This window comes from Ranitomeya imitator, chromosome 2 (genome assembly GCF_032444005.1).
Source record: "Ranitomeya imitator isolate aRanImi1 chromosome 2, aRanImi1.pri, whole genome shotgun sequence".
Lineage (NCBI taxonomy): Eukaryota > Metazoa > Chordata > Amphibia > Anura > Dendrobatidae > Ranitomeya > Ranitomeya imitator.
The window spans coordinates 764,903,345-764,925,794 of record NC_091283.1 but is presented as its reverse complement, the minus strand read 5'-3'; the positions used below and the strand labels follow the sequence as shown (position 1 = coordinate 764,925,794).

General features: G+C 44.5%; 1 protein-coding gene across 9 annotated transcripts in view; it reads right to left on the bottom strand.

Moving 5' to 3' along the window:
- The window catches only part of RUFY2 (RUN and FYVE domain containing 2), a 192,566-nt gene that overhangs the window by 79,205 nt on the left and 90,911 nt on the right, over positions 1-22,450 (bottom strand). For 6 of the 9 annotated variants that reach the window (XM_069753425.1, XM_069753424.1, XM_069753423.1 and 3 more), the window contains one exon: positions 19,371-20,128. The exons of 1 other annotated variant lie outside the window; for it this stretch is intronic. In XM_069753425.1, the coding sequence (XP_069609526.1) occupies positions 20,020-20,128 (109 nt within the window). In that variant the 3' untranslated portion in view covers positions 19,371-20,019. Of the gene's footprint in view, positions 1-19,370; positions 20,129-22,450 lie in introns of those variants that run through there. 2 more of the 9 variants (XM_069753419.1, XM_069753420.1) reach the window with 1 other exon arrangement.

Genomic DNA, 22,450 nt, shown 5'->3' with positions numbered 1-22,450 from the left:
TTATATCAGATACACATTTTCTTACTTTAATAAACCCCAACATTACCCCAACTACCCCCCTCCCCCATAAGACAGCTCAGTCTCAATCTCCACCCCACCGAGGCATTATCTGCCTCTTGTAATTTATCCTCTTCCAGGTCTTAGGAAACACGACGCCTATACTCCTCAATCCAAATCAAGCCAAGGAGACCATATTTTATTAAAGAGTTCTATTTTCCCCCTTTTACTGTACACCCCCTTTTCCAATTTTAGACCATGTTGAACATATTGGAGAAATTCCCTTCTCACAGGTGGTTCCGCGTTTATCCAGTTTCGTGCTATTACTTTCCTGGCCATGTAGAGTAGCCTAGCAATTGCAATCTTCCAAGTATTGTCAACTCCAATTTCTTCCACATATCCCAGCACACATACTATCGGGTCTCTAACAACTCTGCACTTATACGCTGCTTCAACTCGGCTCAAAACCACCACCCAAAAGGCAGCCAGTCTCGGACACGTCCACATCATGTGATATATTCCTGCCTTCTCACTCGCACACCTCGGACACCCAGAATTGGCACGCAATCCCGCTTTGTATAACACTTCCGGAGATTTATATACCCTATGCAAAATGTATAGCTGCGAGAGCCTATATGGTTCACTCAAGGATAGTCGCGGAACCCACTCCATCACCGATTCCCAGGTTTCATTTTCCATCGGCCCCACTTCTCTCTCCCACTTAGCTCTCGCCTTTATAGGGAAATCTAGCAGAAATGTGTGCATAAGGTCCTTATACAGAGTGGAAATAACTCCCCTTGTAGTACCCTCACCACACACATACTCCAACACTATATCATCTTGAACCCTGATATCAGCCTTCTTATTCTGAGCTCTAAAGGCATGTCTCATCTGCGCATACTGATATTCCCCTGTGGATCGCAAACCAAATTCTTCCTGCAATTGGGAAAAGGACTTCAGCTCCTGCTGCTGGATTATCTGGTGAACAAAGCAAATTCCCTTATTCTGCCATTCCATCAATCCTCCCAGGGCCTCAAAATCCTTTAAGTTGTGGTTAGACCATATCGGTGTGAATTTAGTCAACCCTGTAACCCCACGAATCTGCCTTAATCTATTCCATAATTTACGAATCAGGAACAGGGTTGGGTATATTTTCCCCAGCGCGCCCAATGAGCCATCCTCCAAACACCTGGCCATCGGTCGTCGGTCCGTCACCTCTTCCAATAGCTGTTGTACTGCACTGGATGACGCCCCTCGCGCCCAGCCCTTCAAATGCTGGCTCTGGGCCGCAAGGAAGTATATTTCCGGGTTGGGCAAAGCCAAACCACCATCTTCCTTGGGTCGTTGAAGCGTCTCCAAGCTAATACGTGGATATTGTCTACCCCATATCAAACTTCTAAAGAGGGCATTAATCTGCCTGAACTTCCCCCGAGGGATCCAAATTGGTGCGTTATGCAGAACATAAAGAATTTTGGGCATAAGGACCATTTTAATAAGGTTTACCCTACCGACGACCGATAGATGTAGCTTATTCCAGGCGTCTACCTTTGCCTTGAGTACCCCCATAACAGGAGTCAAATTTCTTTGCAGAAACTCCGCCACCGGCACCGAAATCCATATTCCAAGATATTTAAATTGGGAAACCACCTTCAGCCTCTCATCCCCAACATCCTCACTCACATTCTCTCCTACGTCATCCACTCTAAAAAGAACCGTCTTATCCCAATTAATTGTTAGTCCCGACACAGTACCAAATCTCTCAACAATTTCAACGGCCCCTCTTAGTGAATTGTCTGGATCCTCCAGGAACAGCAAAACATCATCCGCATATAACGCTATTTTTTCCTCTACTTTTCCATACCTAAACCCAGGGACCCCATCCGACTGCCGAATCTTAGCAGCAAGAGGTTCTACAGCCAACGCGAACAGGAGGGGTGAAAGCGGGCATCCCTGCCTAGTACCCCTAGCCAGCCCTATAGGACGAGATAGCTCCCCATTTACTCTAATTCTGGCGGATGGTAATGAGTACAACAGCTGTATCCAGGCCACAAACTGCGGGCCAAACCCCATACATTCCAGCACCTGCCAGAGGTACCCCCATTCGACGCTGTCAAACGCCTTGTGTGCATCTAGCGATACAATCACTCTTCGACCACAGTTATCAGACTCTACCTGCAAATTTACATATAACCTCCGCAAATTGATCGCCGTTGATCTATCCGGCATAAAGCCAGATTGGTCCGAATGCACCAGACTCGCAATAACACTAGAGAGGCGGAGAGCCAACACCTTGGCCAGAAGCTTGACATCAATTGTTAGTAAAGAAATTGGGCGGTACGACTCCGGTTTCCCCAAGTCCTTATCCTCCTTTGGAATGACCACTATTATGGCCTCTCTCATAGAGGCTGGCAAGCGCCCACAAGACCTAGCTTCCTCCAATACCATTTTTAATCTAGGAATCAACACTTCTGCCAACCCTTTATAGATCTCAGCGGGTAACCCATCGACCCCAGGCGCCTTCCCATTGGCCATAGACATCAATGCCCGACTCAATTCCTCCTCAGTGATAGGGGCCTCAAGGCTCTCCCTATCTGCCTCACTCAGTCTCGGCAAATCCAGACCTTCCAAGAAAGTCAGTGCATCCACGACCGATTCACCAACCCGAGAGGAATACAAATCTGCATAGAAGTCCGCAAAGGCTCTCAAAATTTCAGGTGTTTCCGTTATTTTACCTCCACTAGCAGAATCCAAAGAGTGTATATATGAAGAACCTCTCTGAGCAGCAGCCACTACCGACAGCATATGTCCCACTGTTTCTCCCTCCTGATAGAACAATACCCTTTGGAAATCTCGTTTCCTCTCAGCTTTGCCTAGCAGAATTTTTTCCAAATGATTTTCTGCGTTTTTCATTCTTCTCTCTGCCTCAGGGGTTCCCAGTGTGGCCATCCCATCCTCTGCTTCCTTCATCTCCTCAACTGCCGCTTTTTCTACCTCTCTCGTCCTCCGCTTACACCTACTAATGTCCCTAAACAGTAGTCCCCTCAGGTACGCCTTCATTGCATCCCAAATTGTAAGAGCGTCGGCGCTTCCATCATTTAAGAGAAAGAATTCCGCCACCTCCCGTCCTATACTTTCCAACTCAATACTCTGTAACCAATTAGGATGAATCTTCCATTCTCTCCCACTTAGCGAGCGAGCCCCCTCCAATCTAACCTCTACTTCAATTGGACTATGGTCCGACAAGGCCCTTGGCAGATATCTCACCTCCCCAACCAATGTGTCCAAAATCCTGTTACCCAGAGCCATATCAATCCTAGAGAGTGTGGCATGTGCCGGTGAATAACATGAGTACCCTCTCTCCCCCACATGTCTAACCCTCCACAGATCAATCAAACCTATCTCCTGTATATAGGTGCCAAATGTTGTTATGTGTCCCTCCGACCTATTCTGAGTATTTTTATTTTTATCCCAATATTCATCACAGATGTTATTTAGATCTCCGATAATTATTAACGGTGTCGGTCCCCATTTTTCCACTCGCTCCATTACTTCTCTAATCTTCCTGCTAGAGTAGGGAGGCGGAATATACATCGCGGCAACACACAGCATCACTCCATACAGTATACACCGTAATAGTACATACTGTCCCTCCACGTCCACATATACCTTCACCTCCTCATACTGAACTCCCGCTGGAACCAAGATTGAGACTCCTCTTGCATACGTGGAGAAGGTAGAATGATATCCCCTCTGGATCCATCGTCTATTCAAAACATCCACTTTTTCCCTTACCAAATGCGTCTCCAGCAAGCATATCATTGAGGCCCTTTGGTCTCTTGCATATTGCAAACACGCAGCACGTCTAGATTTCTTCCCTAGGCCTCTCACATTCCAGCACAAAATCTTAAAACGGGTCCCCATCACTTGGCTCATCTTCACTATAAGTATCATCAATTTTGAGCTCAGGCTGTCTAACTACCCTCCCCCTCCCAACTCCCCCTCCCACCCTTCCCCCCTCACATCTAACCATTCCACCTCTTTCCAAGTGTGGGGCATCATCGCCCATAGCGAACACTCCGTTTGGCATTACCTTCCCAACCCTCCTCCCACCACTGTACATAACAGGATTTCAGACATTTTGAAAAATAACGTTCTCAAAACATTTTAACTTAGAATTATTTGCACACACAAGAAGTCTGCATAAACTTAAAATATGTCGCAAACCCTTCCTCCCCCTTTCCCAGCAGCCATTACACCATCCCTTTCCCTTCTTCCCCCCCCAAACCCCTTGGCTTGTCAATCACATGACTCTTTTCCAACTGACAGATAAGTAAACAACTTCAGACTCTTCCCACAGTTTCAGTCTCCTTTTCCTTTAAGCTTTTTAGCATTAATATCGATCCACTGGGTAGCGTCCTCCGGCTTCTGGAAAAAATGAATTTTATCAAACGCCACCACCCTCAGTCTTGCTGGGAACATCATGGAATACTGCACACCCAATTCCCTCAGCCGTCTCTTGATACCCGTGAACATCATCCGTTGTTTCTGCACCAGAGTAGAATAGTCTGGGTATATAGCAATCTTTTGACCTTCAACTGTCAGATCCGTCATGTCTCTGGCCTTCCTCAGGATAATGTCTCTGTCTCTATAGTTTAGAATTTTGGCGAGCATGGTACGGGGATTCGCTCCAGGGACAGGTGGTTTCGGCGGGACCCTATGCGCTCTTTCTACCGCGAACACTTTTGTTAGCGCCATATCTCCAAATGTCTCTAACAGCCATTTTTCAATATATTCCGTTGGATTCCTCCCTTCAGCTTTTTCAGGGATGCCCACTATGCGAATATTATTTCTTCTGGACCTGTTCTCAAGGTCCTCATTTTTCGCAGCCAATTCAGCTATTGCTTGAGTGAACTTTTTCTCTGCTTTTTGCAGCTGCACTATATGGTCTTCTGCAGTGCTCACTCTCTCCTCTACCTCCCCCACACGTTTGTCAATCTTCTGCATGGCTGCGTTTATCTGGGCTGTGTCCCCCTTAACCTCCTGTATCTGTATGGTCAGAGATTGTTTACATGAAGAGACTAGCGCAAAAACGTCTCTTAGGGTAGGCTCAGCTTCTGGCGCCATTTCCTCGGGTCCCCCTTCTGCCACCGCCATTTTGCTCTCCTTTCTCCCCTGTTGTACCTCATGTTCTCCTGCTGGGCTCTCCTCCTCCTCCTCCTCTTCGGTATCAGCTCCGGCTCCCTCCTCTGCGGCCTCCGCTCTCGCAAACTGCTGGAGCTTTGCCGCTACCTCCATGCGCTTTCTGCATGCGGCGTTCTCCTTGTCTGCCTTTTCCCTCAAGTCGGCGCCATCTTGGATTGCGCCTGCATCCCCGGCTCCCGCGTCCTTCTGCCGTCTCCTGGTCATGTTCGTCGGTTCCAGCGCTACCGAACAGCACCGCCGGCCTCTCCAAGTCTCCCCGCAACCAGTAAGCCCCCGCAGGGACCAAACAGCAGCGGCTCTGCAGGATTTTACAATATACAGCGGCGGGAGCTCACAGCCGCACGTCCGCTCACATGGACTCTCAGGCCACGCCCCGGTTCTGCTATCCTTAGTTTCTGTTTTCAGTTGGTTTCTGCAGCCGTCTCTGTGTTTTCTATTAGGAGGTGACCTGTTTTTATACCCAGTCCGTAGATCTTTGTGGGACCTCCTTCCCCCTATCTATAGGTCTTCACCGAGATTAGCCTAGGGTCGTCTGTGGGTCTATTCGCAAGGAATGCGTCGCCCGCTCCATCGTAGGGTATCAGACTAGTCTCAGTGCAGCATCAGTTTTTCCCATTCTATCCTAGTTCTGTGTTGCAGTTCCATAACACTTTCCACTTGCCGTGTAGTGGTGGCAAGTGGGGTTCATATTTGTGGGGTTGATGTCACTTTTGTATTGTAAGGTGACATCAAGCCCACGGCGTAGTAATGGAGAGGCTTTTATAAGTCACCTATCCATTACTAATGCTATAATTATATTGTAAATAAACACACAGCAAGTATAAAGTCTTTTATTTGAAAGAATACCAGCCCCCAGGTGTCTGCTTTAGCAAGGCTGGTTGTCAAAAATGGGGGGCACCCCACGCCATTTTTTTAAATTATTTAAATAAAAACAACAGTGTGGGGACCCCTCTGTTCTTGATAACAAGCCTTGCTAACGCTAACAGCTGAGGGTTGAAGCCCCCAGCTGTCAGTTTTGCCTGGTTGGTCATCAAAATACAGGGGAGCCCACACAGTTTTTTTTTCTCATTATTTATTTACAGCGCAGGTGGCGGCTGATAAATACCCCCAACAGCTGCTCCTGCTATCACTGTTATTAGAAGGAGCAGGCGTCGGCTGATGGGAGCAGTAGTCCCACCAGCCAACATCAGTGACCAGATGTAAACTTTATACCTCCGATCACAGGTGCAGGCTCACGCTGTTATTTCACAGCATGGGAACTGCGACAGTCTGACCGGCGGTGATGATTTTTTCGCCGGTCAAAAGCAGTGTTTGGCGTGCTGTTTGGGAGGCCAAACTCAAACAGTAACACAGACTTCCTGGTGAAGTCCGTGTTTGGTGTCCATGCCCAAACAGTAGGTGTTCGATACGGACACCGAACTTTACTGTTCGGGTTCAGCCATCTCTAATTTGCATGCTTTTGAGTCTGTGTATTAGAATAATTTATTGAAAGGGAGTGTGTTTAAAATAATAGCAGTGTGGAGTTCAATTAGTGAGGTCAACCATTCTGTGAAGAAACAGGTGTGAATCAGGTGGCCCTTACTTAAGGGTGAAGCCAGGACATGTTGTATATGCATTTCTCCTTGAAAGACTGAGAAATATGGGTCATTTGAGACATTGTTCAGAAGAACAGCGTACTTTGATTAAAAAATTGATTGGAGAGGGTAAAACTTTTAACCCCTTCATGACCCAGCCTATTTTGACCTTAAAGACCTTGCCGTTTTTTGCAATTCTGACCAGTGTCCCGTTATGAGGTAATAACTCAGGAACGCTTCAACGGATCCTAGCGGTTCTGAGATTGTTTTTTCGTGACATATTGGGCTTCATGTTAGTGGTAAATTTAGGTCAATAAATTCTGCGTTTATTTGTGATAAAAACGGAAATTTGGCGAAAATTTTGAAAATTTCGCAATTTTCACATTTTGAATTTTTATTCTGTTAAACCAGAGAGATATGTGACACAAAATAGTTAATAAATAACATTTCCCACATGTTTACTTTACATCAGCACAATTTTGGAAACAAAATTTTTTTTTGTTAGGAAGTTATAAGGGTTAAAATTTGACCAGCGATTTGTCATTTTTACAACGAAATTTACAAAACCATTTTTTTTAGGGACCACCTCACATTTGAAGTCAGTTTGAGGGGTCTATATGGCTGAAAATACCCAAAAGTGACACCATTCTAAAAACTGCACCCCTCAAGGTACTCAAAACCACATTCAAGAAGTTTATTAACCCTTCAGGTGCTTCACAGCAGCAGAAGCAACATGGAAGGAAAAAATGAACATTTAACTTTTTAGTCACAAAAATTATCTTTTAGCAACAATTTTTTTATTTTCCCAATGGTAAAAGGAGAAACTGAACCACGAAAGTTGTTGTCCAATTTGTCCTGAGTACGCTGATACCTCATATGTGGGGGTAAACCACTGTTTGGGCGCACGGCAGGGCTTGGAAGGGAAGGAGCGCCATTTGACTTTTTGAATCAAAAATTGGCTCCACTCTTTAGCGGACACCATGTCACGTTTGGAGAGCCCCCGTGTGCCTAAAAATTGGAGCTCCCCCACAAGTGACCCCATTTTGGAAACTAGACGCCCCAAGGAACTTATCTAGATGCATAGTGAGCACTTTGAACCCCCAGGTGCTTCACAAATTGATCCGTAAAAATGAAAAAGTACTTTTTTTTTCACAAAAAAATTCTTTTAGCCTCAATTTTTTCATTTTCACATGTGCAACAGGATAAAATGGATCCTAAAATGTGTTGGGCAATTTCTCCTGAGTACACTGATACCTCACATGTGGGGGTAAACCACTGTTTGGGCACATGGTAAGGCTCGGAAGGGAAGGAGCGCCATTTGACTTTTTGAATGAAAAATTATTTCCATCGTTAGCGGACACCATGTCGCGTTTGGATAGCTCCTGTGTGCCTAAACATTGGCGCTCCCCCACAAGTGACCCCATTTTGGAAACTAGACCCCCCAAGGAACTTATTTAGATGCCTAGTGAGCACTTTAAACCCTCAGGTGCTTCACAAATTGATCTGTAAAAATGAAAAAGTACTTTTTTTTCACAAAAAAATTCTTTTCGCCTCAATTTTTTCATTTTCACATGGGCAGTAGGATAAAATGGATCATAAAATTTGTTGGGCAATTTCTCCAGAGTACGCCGATACCTCATATGTGGGGGTAAACCACTGTTTGGGCACTCGGCAGGGCTCGGAAGGGAAGGCGCGCCATTTGACTTTTTGAATCAAAAATTGGCTCCACTCTTTAGCGGACACCATGTCACGTTTGGAGAGCCCCCGTGTGCCTAAAAATTGGAGCTCCCCCACAAGTGACCCCATTTTGGAAACTAGACGCCCCAAGGAACTTATCTAGATGCATAGTGAGCACTTTGAACCCCCAGGTGCTTCACAAATTGATCCGTAAAAATGAAAAAGTACTTTTTTTTCACAAAAAAATTCTTTTAGCCTCAATTTTTTCATTTTCACATGTGCAACAGGATAAAATGGATCCTAAAATGTGTTGGGCAATTTCTCCTGAGTACACTGATACCTCACATGTGGGGGTAAACCACTGTTTGGGCACATGGTAAGGCTCGGAAGGGAAGGAGCGCCATTTGACTTTTTGAAAAAAAAATTATTTCCATCGTTAGCGGACACCATGTCGCGTTTGGATAGCTCCTGTGTGCCTAAACATTGGCGCTCCCCCACAAGTGACCCCATTTTGGAAACTAGACCCCCCAAGGAACTTATTTAGATGCATATTGAGCACTTTAAACCCCCAGGTGCTTCACAGAAGTTTATAACGCAGAGCCATGAAAATAAAAAATAATTTTTCTTTCCTCAAAAATGATTTTTTAGCCTGGAATTTCCTATTTTGCCAAGGATAATGGGAGAAATTGGACCCCAAATATTGTTGTCCAGTTTGTCCTGAGTACGCTGATACCCCATATGTGGGGGTAAACCACTGTTTGGGCGCACGGCAGGGCTCGGAAGGGATGGCACGCCATTTGGCTTTTTAAATGGAAAATTAGCTCCAATCATTAGCGGACACCATGTCACGTTTGGAGAGCCCCTGTGTGCCTAAACATTGGAGATCCCCCAGAAATGACACCATTTTAGAAACTAGACCCCCAAAGGAACTAATCTAGATGTGTGGTGAGGACTTTGAACCCCCAAGTGCTTCACAGAAGTTTATAACGCAGAGCCATGAAAATAAAAAAAAAAAAATATTTTCTCAAAAATGATCTTTTAGCCTGCAATTTTTTATTTTCCCAAGGGTAACAGGAGAAATTTGACCCCAAAAGTTGTTGTCCAGTTTCTCCTGAGTACGCTGATACCCCATATGTGGGGGTAAATCACTGTTTGGGCACATGCCGGGGCTCGGAAGTGAAGTAGTGACGTTTTGAAATGCAGACTTTGATGGAATGCTCTGTGGGCGTCACGTTGCGTTTGCAGAGCCCCTGATGTGGCTTAACAGTAGAAACCCCCCACAAGTGACCCCATTTTGGAAACTAGACCCCGAAAGGAACTTATCTAGATGTGTGGTGAGCACTTTGAACCCCCAAGCGCTTCATAGAAGTTTATAATGCAGAGCCGTGAAAATAATAAATACGTTTTCTTTCCTCAAAAATAATTATTTAGCCCAGAATTTTTTATTTTCCTAAGGGTTACAGGAGAAATTGGACCCCAAAAGTTGTTGTCCAGTTTCTCCTGAGTACGCTGATACCCCATGAGTGGGGGTAAACCACTGTTTGGGCACACGTCGGGGCTCAGAAGGGAAGTAGTGACTTTTGAAATGCAGACTTTGATGGAATGGTCTGCGGGTGTCACGTTGCGTTTGCAGAGCCCCTGGTGTTCCTGAACAGTAGAAACCCCCACAAGTGACCCCATTTTAGAAACTAGACCCCCCAAGGAACTTATCTAGATATGTGGTGAGCACTTTGAACCCCCAAGTGCTTCACAGACGTTTACAACGCAGAGCCGTGAAAATAAAAAATCATTTTTCTTTCCTCAAAAATTGTTTTAGCAAGCATTTTTTTAGATTCACAAGGGTAACAGGAGAAATTGGACCCCAGTAATTGTTGTCCAGTTTCTCCTGAGTACGCTGATACCCCATATGTGGGGGTAAACCACTGTTTGGGCACACGTCGGGGCTCGGAAGTGAGGGAGCACCATTTGACTTTTTGAATACGAGATTGGCTGGAATCAATGGTGGCGCCATGTTGCGTTTGGAGACCCCTGATGTGCCTAAACAGTGGTAACCCCTCAATTCTACCTCCAACACTAACCCCAACACACCCCTAACTCTAATCCCAACTGTAGCCATAACCCTAATCACAACCCTAACCGCAACACACCCCTAACCACAACCCTAACCCCAACACACCCCTAACCCTAACCACAACCCTAATTCCAACCCTAACCCTAAGGCTATGTGCCCACGTTGCGGATTCGTGTGAGATATTTCCGCACCATTTTTGAAAAATCCACGGGTAAAAGGCACTGCGTTTTACCTGCGGATTTTCCACGGATTTCCAGTGTTTTTTGTGCGGATTTCACCTGCGGATTCCTATTGAGGAACAGGTGTAAAACGCTGCGGAATCCGCACAAAGAATTGACATGCTGCGGAAAATACAACGCAGCGTTTCCGCGCGGTATTTTCCGCACCATGGGCACAGCGGATTTGGTTTTTCATATGTTTACATGGTACTGTAAACCTGATGGAACACTGCTGCGGATCCGCAGCCAAATCCGCACCGTGTGCACATAGCCTAATTCTAAAGGTATGTGCACACGCTGCGGAAAACGCTGCGGATCCGCAGCAGTTTCCCATGAGTTTACAGTTCAATGTAAACCTATGGGAAACAAAAATCGCTGTACACATGCTGCGGAAAAACTGCACGGAAACGCAGCGGTTTACATTCCGCAGCATGTCACTTCTTTGTGCGGATTCCGCAGCGGTTTTACAACTGCTCCAATAGAAAATCGCAGTTGTAAAACCGCAGTGAAATGCGCAGAAAAAAACGCGGTAAATCCGCCATAAATCCGCAGCGGTTTAGCACTGCGGATTTATCAAATCCGCAGCGGAAAAATCCGCAGAGGAACAGAATACGTGTGCACATACCGAAACCCTAACCCTAGCCCTACCCCTAACCCTACCCCTAACCCTAACCCTAGCCCTAACCCTAGCCCTACCCCTAACCCTAACCCTATTCTAACATTAGTGGAAAAAAAAAATTTCTTTATTTTTTTATTGTCCCTACCTATGGGGGTGACAAAGGGGGGGGGTCATTTATTATTTTTTTTATTTTGATCACTGAGATATAATCTATCTCAGTGATCAAAATGCACTTTGGAACGAATCTGCCGGCCGCAGATGGCGGCGCCCAGGGAGAAGACGGACGGGACCCCGGCTGGATCGGTAAGTATGATGGGGTGGGGGGGACCACGGGGGGGGATCGGAGCATGGGGGGGGGGAATCGGTGCGCGGGAGGGGTGGAACGGAGAACGGGGGGCGTGGAACGGAGCACGGGGGGCTGGAATGGAGCACGGGGGGGGCTGGAATGGAGCACGGGGGGGTGGAACGGAGCACCGGGGGGGGTGGATCGGAGTGCAGGGGGGGTGATCGGAGCACGGGGGGGTGATTGGAGCACGGGGGGAGCGAACAAGAGCACGGGGGGGGAGCGGAGCACTGGACGGAGGGGAGCCGGAGCAGTGTACCGGCCAGATCGGGGGGCTGGAGGGGCGATCGGTGGGGTGGGGTGGGGGCACATTAGTATTTCCAGCCATGGCCGATGATATTTTAGCATCGGCCATGGCTGGATTGTAATATTTCACCCGTTATAATAGGTGAAATATTACAAATCGCTCTGATTGGCAGTTTCACTTTCAACAGCCAATCAGAGCGATCGTAGCCACGAGGGGGTGAAGCCACCCCCCCTGGGCTAAACTACCACTCCCCCTGTCCCTGCAGATCGGGTGAAATGGGAGTTAACCCTTTCACCCGGCCTGCAGGGACGCGATCTTTCCATGACGCCACATAGGCGTCATGGGTCGGAATGGCACCGACTTTCATGACGCCTACGTGGCGTCATGGGTCGGGAAGGGGTTAAAGAAGTGCAGTAAGAAAATGCCTAATTTGATTTCTTTGGCTTATCTTTAGGAGGCATCACACCTACCACCCCCTGAACAAATGTCCTTCTGTAGTATTCCTTAACTGTTGTGCTTTTTTCTTATTAATCTATTTGTAATCTGCCTGAAGAAGGAGCTACTGTGCTCTGAAAGCTTGCAAACATATTATTTTCTGGTTAGCCAATAAAGGTATCACTCCTAGAATACTTCTGTCATCATTGGGCAGAAAAGTATTCACATCAAAGAAGTGCAGACAATGATAGGCTGTTCAGCTAAAATTATCTCCAATGCTTTAAAATAGAAAGCCAAACCAGAGAGATGTGGAAGAAAACGGAAGACTACCATTGGATGGAAGAATAGCCAGAATGGCAAAGGCTCAGAAAGTAAAATTGTTCTTTTTGAGTCCAAGGGCAGAAGACAGTTCGTCAGACGACCCCCAAACTCTGCATTCAAGTCACAGTACACTCTGAAGACAGTGAAACATGGTGGTGCAAGCATCATGATATGCGCATGTTTTTCTTACTGTGGTGCCGAACCTATTTACCACATACCAGAGATCATGGACCAGTTTGCATATATTAAAATACTTGAAGAGGTCATGTTGCCTTATGCTGAAGAGGATATGCCCTTGAAATAGGTGTTTCAACAACACAATGACCCTAAACACACCACTAAACAAGCAAAATCTTGGTTCTAGTCAAACAAAATTAAGGTTATGGAGTGGCTAGCCCAATCCCCCGACTTTTTAGCCAATAGAACACTTGAGTGGTGACATTAAAAATGCTGTTTCCGAGGCAGTCTGTGACTCGTTCAAGATAATTGTACTTGTTTTTTTGTTAGGTACACCCCCTTTTTACTTGCAAAGCGCCATGGAATAAATGGTGCTAAAATAATAACAACCAATACATCGTATAGAGAAGTTCAAGATGGAGTCCATTAACTCGACGGTCCCCCGAAAGGACAGGACATCATCATGACAATTATCATGTCCTCATCTATCCAACCAATTGAAAATTTTCAAGGTTCGCGGATACCCAAAGAAGACAAGTATTGTATTACCAATTCAATGTCTTCCCATTCGGAATATCACTGGCTCGTCAAATCTTCACAAAGATCATGGCAGAAGTCATAGCTTCCATCAGGAGAGAAAATATTTGTATAATCTTGCACTCGACGATTTCCTGCTTGTGGATCTTTCTGTACATTTACTCTGAGAACGTCTGCAAAGTACAATCTAGATTCTAACATCCCTGGGATGGCTGGTAGAACTTCAGAAATCAGACATGGTTCCCTCTACAACAAAGACATTCCTAGGTGTTCTACTAGAATCTCACAAACAAACATCCTTCTTACCAAAAAGAAAAACAGATCCAATTAAAATCCAGGATAGCAATCCTGCGAAGCCAAGAAATAGTAACAGTAAAATTTGCAATGTCAGTCTATGGCTCCATGACGTCATGCATCCAAGCGGTAACCTGGGCCCAAGCACATACCAGAGTTTTGAAACCTATATCCTTGCAAACTGGGACAGATCCTCAAATTCACTGAACATAAAAATTCTAGTACCTTAGTACCTACTTGGGTAAACACCTCTAACCCGGTGTCTCAGTCCAGGGAACCTAAAGAGAGGAGTCCCCTGCATCCAGAACCCTCTAATAACTGTAACAGTGGATGCCAGCAAAAGAGGATTGAGGGTAAGGCTAGGTTCAGATTGCGTTAGTGCAATCCGTTTAGCGCCTAGCGCTAAAGCTAGAGCGGGGACCTAGAGCGGGGTCGCGTTAAACGTCCCCGCTCTCGCAGATCTCTGATCTGCGAGAGCGGGGAACGGATCGCGGGCGTGCCTCAGACGTTGCAAGCAGCGTCCGCGGCGCACCACAAAAAACTGGCACATCGCTAGCGCGTGCCGAAAATGGCACGCGCTAGTGATGCGCGTCCCCATTGCTGTTAATGGGCGCACTAACGGACGCGTTGCACAGCGTTAATTTCGCCGTGCAACGCTGTCCGTTAGCGCGGTCCCATTAACGCAATGAGAACCTAGCCTTATAGTCTCCAAAACTTTCTTCTAGGAACTCTGGACAAGAGAAATCAGCCAGCAATCCTCCAATTTCAGGGAGCTGAAGGGGTTAGATGAAGTTCTCAAATCAGTAACATCAATGATTCTGAGCACTCACATAAGAGTCTACTAGGACATCATGACTATGATCGCTCACCTCTGCCATCAGGGAAGCACGAAGACCTGAAAACAATCTCAGCAAGAATATTCTTTTGGGCAGAAGAACACCTCTCTCTATCGGCTCTCCACATAAGAGGCTCAGTCAACATCCAAGACGATTTTGTGAGCAGGAGAGATATTCATCCAGGTGAATAGGGTTTAAATTCAGAATGTCTTCCAGATGCTAACCAGAAGGTAGGGTTACTCAGAAGCAGATCTTTTTACAGGACACCAAAACGCAAAAGTGGATCAACATTTCTCCCTGAACCCAGACAATACCTGTCTAGGCATAGATGCATTTGCCCACCCATGGAGATTCAAACTTGCATATGCCTTTCCTCTGGTTCCGATTCTACCAATAGCACTACAGAATATAAGAACTGAAAGGGTCAAGGTATTCCTAATAGCACCTCTCTGGCTGAAGAGAAGCTGGTTTGGCGCCCTGAACAACCGGATTGTAGAAGGTCCCCTGATTCTCCCACCAATCAAAAACCTTCTTCACCAGGGTCCAATCTACCTCCCAGACCCCGGAAGCCTATGTCTGTCTGGCTGGTTTGTGAATTCACAATTTTAAAAACGAAAGACCTCTCAGATATAATCATTCAGACCCTCCAGAAGAGTAGAAAGATGGTGACAAATACCATACATCATAAAATATGGAAAACCTTCGTGTCATGGTGTGCACCTAGTTCTCCATATTCTCCATACACCCGTCACCAGGACGTCGAACAGATCCTAGACTTCCTACAAGAAGGTCTGGAAAAGGACTTCAGACCTAGCATCCTCAAGGTTCAGGTGGCAGCCTTAAGTTCATATTTTGACCAGAGCCTGGCTGACCTGGCTGGATAAAAAGGTTCATGACCGGGGCTTCCCGTCTTCTTCCTAGATTGATCAACCTGGTCCCCTCCTGAGACCTTAATATCATCCTAAAAGGTCTGACACTACCACTATTTGAACCCTTATCCTCGATAGAACTGGACAAACTATCTTGGAAAACAGCCTTACTGGGAGTGATCCCTACAGCCAGAAGAGTCAGTGAACTTCAGGCCCTCTCAATCAATGAACGATATTTGAGAGTCCTGTATGACAGACTTGTTCTTCGACTTGACCCATCCTTCCTGCCCAAAGTAGTCTCAGAGTTCCACAGGTTACAGGAGATAATTCTTCCCTCCTACCAAAATCCGGCAAATAAGAAAGAGGAAGACTCCCATTCCCTGGATGTACGAAGAGTGGTTCTTCACTAGCTCCAAAAAACAAAACCTTGGAGGAGAGATCAGAATCTTTATCCAGCTCTACGGCCAGAAGAAAGGAAAGAAACATCACAAAGCAATATTGCCAACTGGATAAAAAAAACGATTATCGAGGCATAGCAAAGCCAGAACCTCTCGCCTCCAGAAAAACTTACAGCTCACTCCACTAGAGCAGTGTTGGTCTCCTTGGCTGAAAGCCAGCGTTTCCATTGAGCAGATCTGCAGAGCTGCTACCTGGTCCTCGGTCCTCCAAACATTATAGGCTAAACTTAATGTCCATTAAAGATTTGGACTTTGGGAAAAAAGTTTTCTAGGCTATTGTCCCTTGCTAACATTAGTCTTTGTATTCCTCCTGTGGTGCTGTCGTAGAGGGTTATTGGAGAAAATAGAATTAGAATTACCGGTAATTCAGTTTCTAATAACCCTCCACGACAGCACAGCTAATTCCCTCCCCTTGCTCAATTATTTCATGCATTACTTTAAATCGGGTGATAAATATAATTTGAAGCATTCATACTCTTGTGGTCCTTTGGAAAAACACTGAATAGAGGATGTTCGAGGGGATATTTGACCTTTTTCTGTTTCCTGTCCCTATAAGGGTGGGGTTACATCCTCCTCCTATGGTGCTGTTGTGGAGAGTTATTAGAAACCAAATTACCAGTAAGTCTCATTGTATTTTTTTTTCTATAATTTTTCTATATTTATGCCAACAGTCATGTAAGGACTTGTTTTTTGCTGGACGAGTTGACACTTTTATTGGCACTATTTTCAGGCACATGACATTTTCTGCTTGCTTTCTATTCCGATTTTTGTGAGGCAAAATGAACAAAAACAAAAAAGCAATTCAGGAAATGTTTTTTGTTTTGTTTTTTATGCCTTTCACTTTCAATACGATTACAATAATATCACATTTACAGATTTTTTTAATGTTTTGCCGCTTTTACACAATAAAAGCTATTTTATAGAAAAAAATAATCATTTTTCCATCAATGTATTCTGAGAGCTAAAGCTTTTTTATTTCTCCACTGATGGAGCTGTATGGTGGCTTCTTTTTGGGGGGACAAGATGACATTTTCAGCGGTACCATTTTTATTTACATTCGTCTTTTTGATCACATTTTGTTCCTAGGGTCATACAGGGCAAACTAGGGAAAGACTACAGTGAACGGGGTGCCACAAGCTTGTATGCATCTAGGGTACCAATCTCTGCAGCACGGCAGGGGTGCCAATGGGGAATAAAATAAGGGAAAGGATAGGCCTTTTCTGCCTCCCTCCCCACTTGCTCTAAATAAATCATTTAAATTAAAGCCCTGGGTATCTAATTTACTGTATATACAGTACTTGTGTATAAGCCGAGATTTTCAGCACTTTTTTTGTGCTGAAAACGCCCCCTCGGCTTATACACGAGTCAAGGTTCAGAAAGATGGCGGGGAAGGGGGAGCCGGCAGCTGTAGCACCGTGACAGCTGCAGCCGCCGGCTTCCCGAAGACATCAATACTCACCCTCCGTCACTGCATCTCCATCCCTGCATCTCCGACCCGGCACCAGCAGCTCTTTCCTGTTCCTGTGCTCAGCGGTCAGGTGGTACCGCTCATTAAGGTAATGAGTATGTGCGCAACTCTACTCCCATAGGCATGGAGCGCATATTCATGACCTTAATGAGCGGTACCACATGACCACTCAGCACAGGAAGAAGCTGCCACGCCGGGACAATGGAGATGCAGGGACGTTCAGTGATGGCGCGAGGAGGGTGAGTATGATGGGGGAGCCATGCATACAAGGATGGGACCGGGGGAGCAATGCATACAAGGATGGGACCGGGGGAGCCATGCATACAAGGATGGGACCGGGGGAGCCATGCATGCAAGGATGGGACCAGGGGAGCCATGCATACAAGGATGGGACGGGGGAGCCATACATACAAGGATGGGACGAGGGGAGCCAAGCCATGCATACAAGATGGGATGGGGGGGGGGGAGCCATGCATACAACAGGGGGAGCCACACAGCGCAGGACGGGGGGAACCACGCGTACCGGGATAGGGATGAGGGGACAATACATAGCCGGCTTATACTTGAGTCAATAAGCTTAACCAGTTTTCCTTGGCAAAATTAGATGCCTCAGCTTATACTCGGGTTGGTTTATACTAGAGTATATACGGTATGTAGCATCTTGTTTGTGTACTTATATGAATACCTTATTTTTCTAGTAGATGCCATTGTTCTATTTTTTGGTGACCGAGAACTTGATTTGTTTCCTTTTAAATAAGCTACTAATATAATTCTGACTTTTTAACCGGATGAGATAAGCCAATTTAGGTATAAGTAACACCTCACACTGAGTGTATATTTTAACTGGATAACATTAATAATACTTTATAATTCCGCTATCTGGCCATCACTTTGTATTGCTGTTGCCCTAGCAAGGCATTAACACTGATTGGTATGAGTGACACCTCACACTGAGAATATTCTAAAGGTACCGTCACACTCAGCGACGCTGCAGCGATATAGACAGCGAGCCGATCGCTGGAGCGTCGCTGTTTAGGTCGCTGTAGAGACGTCAAACACAGTAACTCCAGAACGATGCAGGAGCGATCCAGTGACGTAACGGCGACTCACTTATCGTTCTTGCTGGTTGTTAGCTCCATGTAAAACATTGCTGGCATCTTTGCTTTTGATGTCAAACATGACGATACACGCCGACCTGACGAACAAATAAAGTTCTGGACTTCTAGCTCCGACCAGCGATGGCACAGCGGGATCCAGATCGCTGCTGCGTGTCAAACACAACGAGATCGCTATCCAGGACGCTGCAACGTCACGGATTGTTGTCGTTCTCGTTGTAAAGTTGCTGAGTGTGACGGTACCTTAACTGGATAGCATTATGGGATTATTCTAATTCCCTATATATCGTCTATCTGTCTATCAGTCTATCACTTGTATACTTTTTGCACTAACTAGGCTACTGAATCTGAATGCACATACCAAGGATCAGTAATCTGACCTAACACTCATTGCTTTAGTATTCAACCACGGACAGACTAATGCTCATTAAAATTCTTAACCATTTGTCGCCTCCCCAAAATGTTTCACCATTACTGGCGCCTTCAGGAGTAATGACGCTACAGTGTCTCCGCACTGTGATCCTAAATTTCATCCTTCCTTATCCTTTTGCAAACGCCTAGAAAAGGAGGAGACGTCACACATGTGAGCAGATCCAGCCCACATTTACTGCAGTTGTAATGTAAGCTAGCGGTACACAGGATTTTCATGGCAAATTTCAGTAACTGCTCCCCTTAAAGATTAAAAGTAGAAAATCTCAAAATGTTTTACATTCTTTTTTCATATTTTATACCATTAAAAAATGTTTTCATTTTTTTAAAAAAACTAAAACATTAATACTTTACAAACTGTTAAAAAAAATGGTTAATGACACATTCCCTTTAATGTATAATGAATTCATATAAGAGCTGCGGACAGTAAGAACAATGCTGTCCTATGCTATATCAGTGAGACCGAACCTTTGTACACAATAATTACATCTAATCAATAAATCTTTTATTCCTTCATTGAATGCACACTTTATACAGTTTTTCAAAATGAGATCTGTGTTCAATATGGCTACACCACCTGGGCAATGTGTCTTTCTCACAGACTCCCAAATGGCAAATTTTCTTCAGGATGCAGTCATACATTGACCCAGCCCTATTTAATTTAATAACTGATCAGATTTGCCATTCCTGTGTCTGGAAAAGTTGAGTAATAGGCTAGCACTACTGCAGAGTTTATGCACCTAATTATTCTGTGTAATATACTTACAACTGCACGTTCAAAGTACCACAATTTGGTGAAAAGCGTGTGATGACTAGCATTTGCAGTGCACATCCTCTTCCTTTTATTCTGAAAAAAAAAAAACTAAAAAAAACAAAACTTGGGCAACCAATTTACAAAAAGAAAGACAGTCTCCAACAGTATAAAAATACTCTTTACTAGTGTTATTTGGGATTTAGTATACCATTAATACATAATTGCTGGGTGCGTACATATACAAATCTCTATAACATTCATGTGTAGCAGGTATTTTAACGTATTACAAATGTAAATAAATTCTACTTTTTACTGTGCTATATAGTAAAGAATATGTTTCTTTTTTAGCATTTCTTATTGATGTTACTATATGCAGTGCTAGAATGATATATCTTTAATAAGTTTATATTGCGGAGCAGATTCTACTCCCGACTCTTTCATGTAAGCTATCTCAATGTGTCTAGGTTTGGTTAAAATATTTTTATCTCTATTTGGATTTAAAAGTATAGTATGTGACAAATAATAGTTAAAAAAATAAATAAAAGAGGAGAAAGAACAAAAGAATAATTACTGTTATGCAGATGTGTGTTAGCATTGTCGGCATTTGTATAATACATTATACACCATTTATATATCTACACTAAAGTACTATACTTCTTTCCTGGTTCTACGGAATAGAGGCCCTAATAGTTGTTAGAGCACATCATTTGGAAAGAAAAAAATAACTAAAATACCAAATTATGTTAATCTTTTATTTTGCTTGCCCTCTGTGTTATTCCTAAAAATGTTATCTTTCTGGGATAACAAGGTGACAATATGGGTTAGGTATATATGAATACAGTTCCTACAGTAATGTCTGCTCTGTTACTAAAGAGAATCTGTCACCTCATGTGACCTATCTAAACTATTAATATGGGCATAAAGTCTATAGACTGCTGATAAGTCCTTTCCGTGTGTCTCATATCAGTTGTGTTGTTGCTGAGAAATCATCTTTTATCACTATATATACAGTGGGGCAAAAAAGTATTTAGTCAGTCAGCAATAGTGCAAGTTCCACCACTTAAAAAGATGAGAGGCGTCTGTAATTTACATCACAGGTAGACCTCAACTATGGGAGACAAACTGAGAAAAAAAAATCCAGAAAATCACATTGTCTGTTTTTTTAACAATTTATTTGCATATTATGGTGGAAAATAAGTATTTGGTTAGAAACAAAATTTCATCTCAATACTTTGTAATATATCCTTTGTTGGCAATGACAGAGGTCAAACGTTTTCTGTAAGTCTTCACAAGGTTGCCACACACTGTTGTTGGTATGTTGGCCCATTCCTCCATGCAGATCTCCTCTAGAGCAGTGATGTTTTTGGCTTTTCGCTTGGCAACACGGACTTTCAACTCCCTCCAAATGTTTTCTATAGGGTTGAGATCTGGAGACTGGCTAGGCCACTCCAGGACCTTGAAATGCTTCTTACGAAGCCACTCCTTCGTTGCCCTGGCGGTGTGCTTTGGATCATTGTCATGTTGAAAGACCCAGCCATGTTTCATCTTCAATGCCCTTGCTGATGGAAGGAGGTTTGCACTCAAAATCTCATGATACATGGCCCCATTCATTCTTTCATGTACCCGGATCAGTCGTCCTGGCCCCTTTGCAGAGAAACAGCCCCAAAGCATGATGTTTCCACCACCATGCTTTACAGTAGGTATGGTGTTTGATGGATGCAACTCAGTATTCTTTTTCCTCCAAACACGACAAGTTGTGTTTCTACCAAACAGTTCCAGTTTGGTTTCATCAGACCATAGGACATTCTCCCAAAACTCCTCTGGATCATCCAAATGCTCTCTAGCAAACTTCAGACGGGCCCGGACATGTACTGGCTTAAGCAGTGGGACACGTCTGGCACTGCAGGATCTGAGTCCATGGTGGCGTAGTGTGTTACTTATGGTAGGCCTTGTTACATTGGTCCCAGCTCTCTGCAGTTCATTCACTAGGTCCCCCCGCGTGGTTCTGGGATTTTTGCTCACCGTTCTTGTGATCATTCTGACCCCATGGGGTGGGATTTTGCGTGGAGCCCCAGATCGAGGGAGATTATCAGTGGTCTTGTATGTCTTCCATTTTCTAATTATTGCTCCCACTGTTGATTTCTTCACTCCAAGCTGGTTGGCTATTGCAGATTCAGTCTTCCCAGCTTGGTGCAGGGCTACAATTTTGTTTCTGGTGTCCTTTGACAGCTCTTTGGTCTTCACCATAGTGGAGTTTGGAGTCAGACTGTTTGAGGGTGTGCACAGGTGTCTTTTTATACTGATAACAAGTTTAAACAGGTGCCATTACTACAGGTAATGAGTGGAAGAAAGAGGAGACTCTTAAAGAAGAAGTTACAGGTCTGTGAGAGCCAGAAATCTTGATTGTTTGTTTCTGACCAAATACTTATTTTCCACCATAATATGCAAATAAATTGTTAAAAAAAACAGACAATGTGATTTTCTGGATTTTTTTTTCTCAGTTTGTCTCCCATAGTTGAGGTCTACCTATGATGTAAATTACAGACGCCTCTCATCTTTTTAAGTGGTGGAACTTGCACTATTGCTGACTGACTAAATACTTTTTTGCCCCACTGTATAAATGACCTTTTCAGGGCTCTGGGGAGGAGATAACTGTGCCCCCAGAGCTTATTTTACATATACATGTCATGATCAGTTCCAGGGTTTAATCCTGTCTGCCTTTTTTTCCGGGCGGATCATGTCAAGGGTGTGCTATTTAGCTCCGATGCATCCTGCTGGAGGTGTCAGCTATAGTTTTGCCTTCGGCATG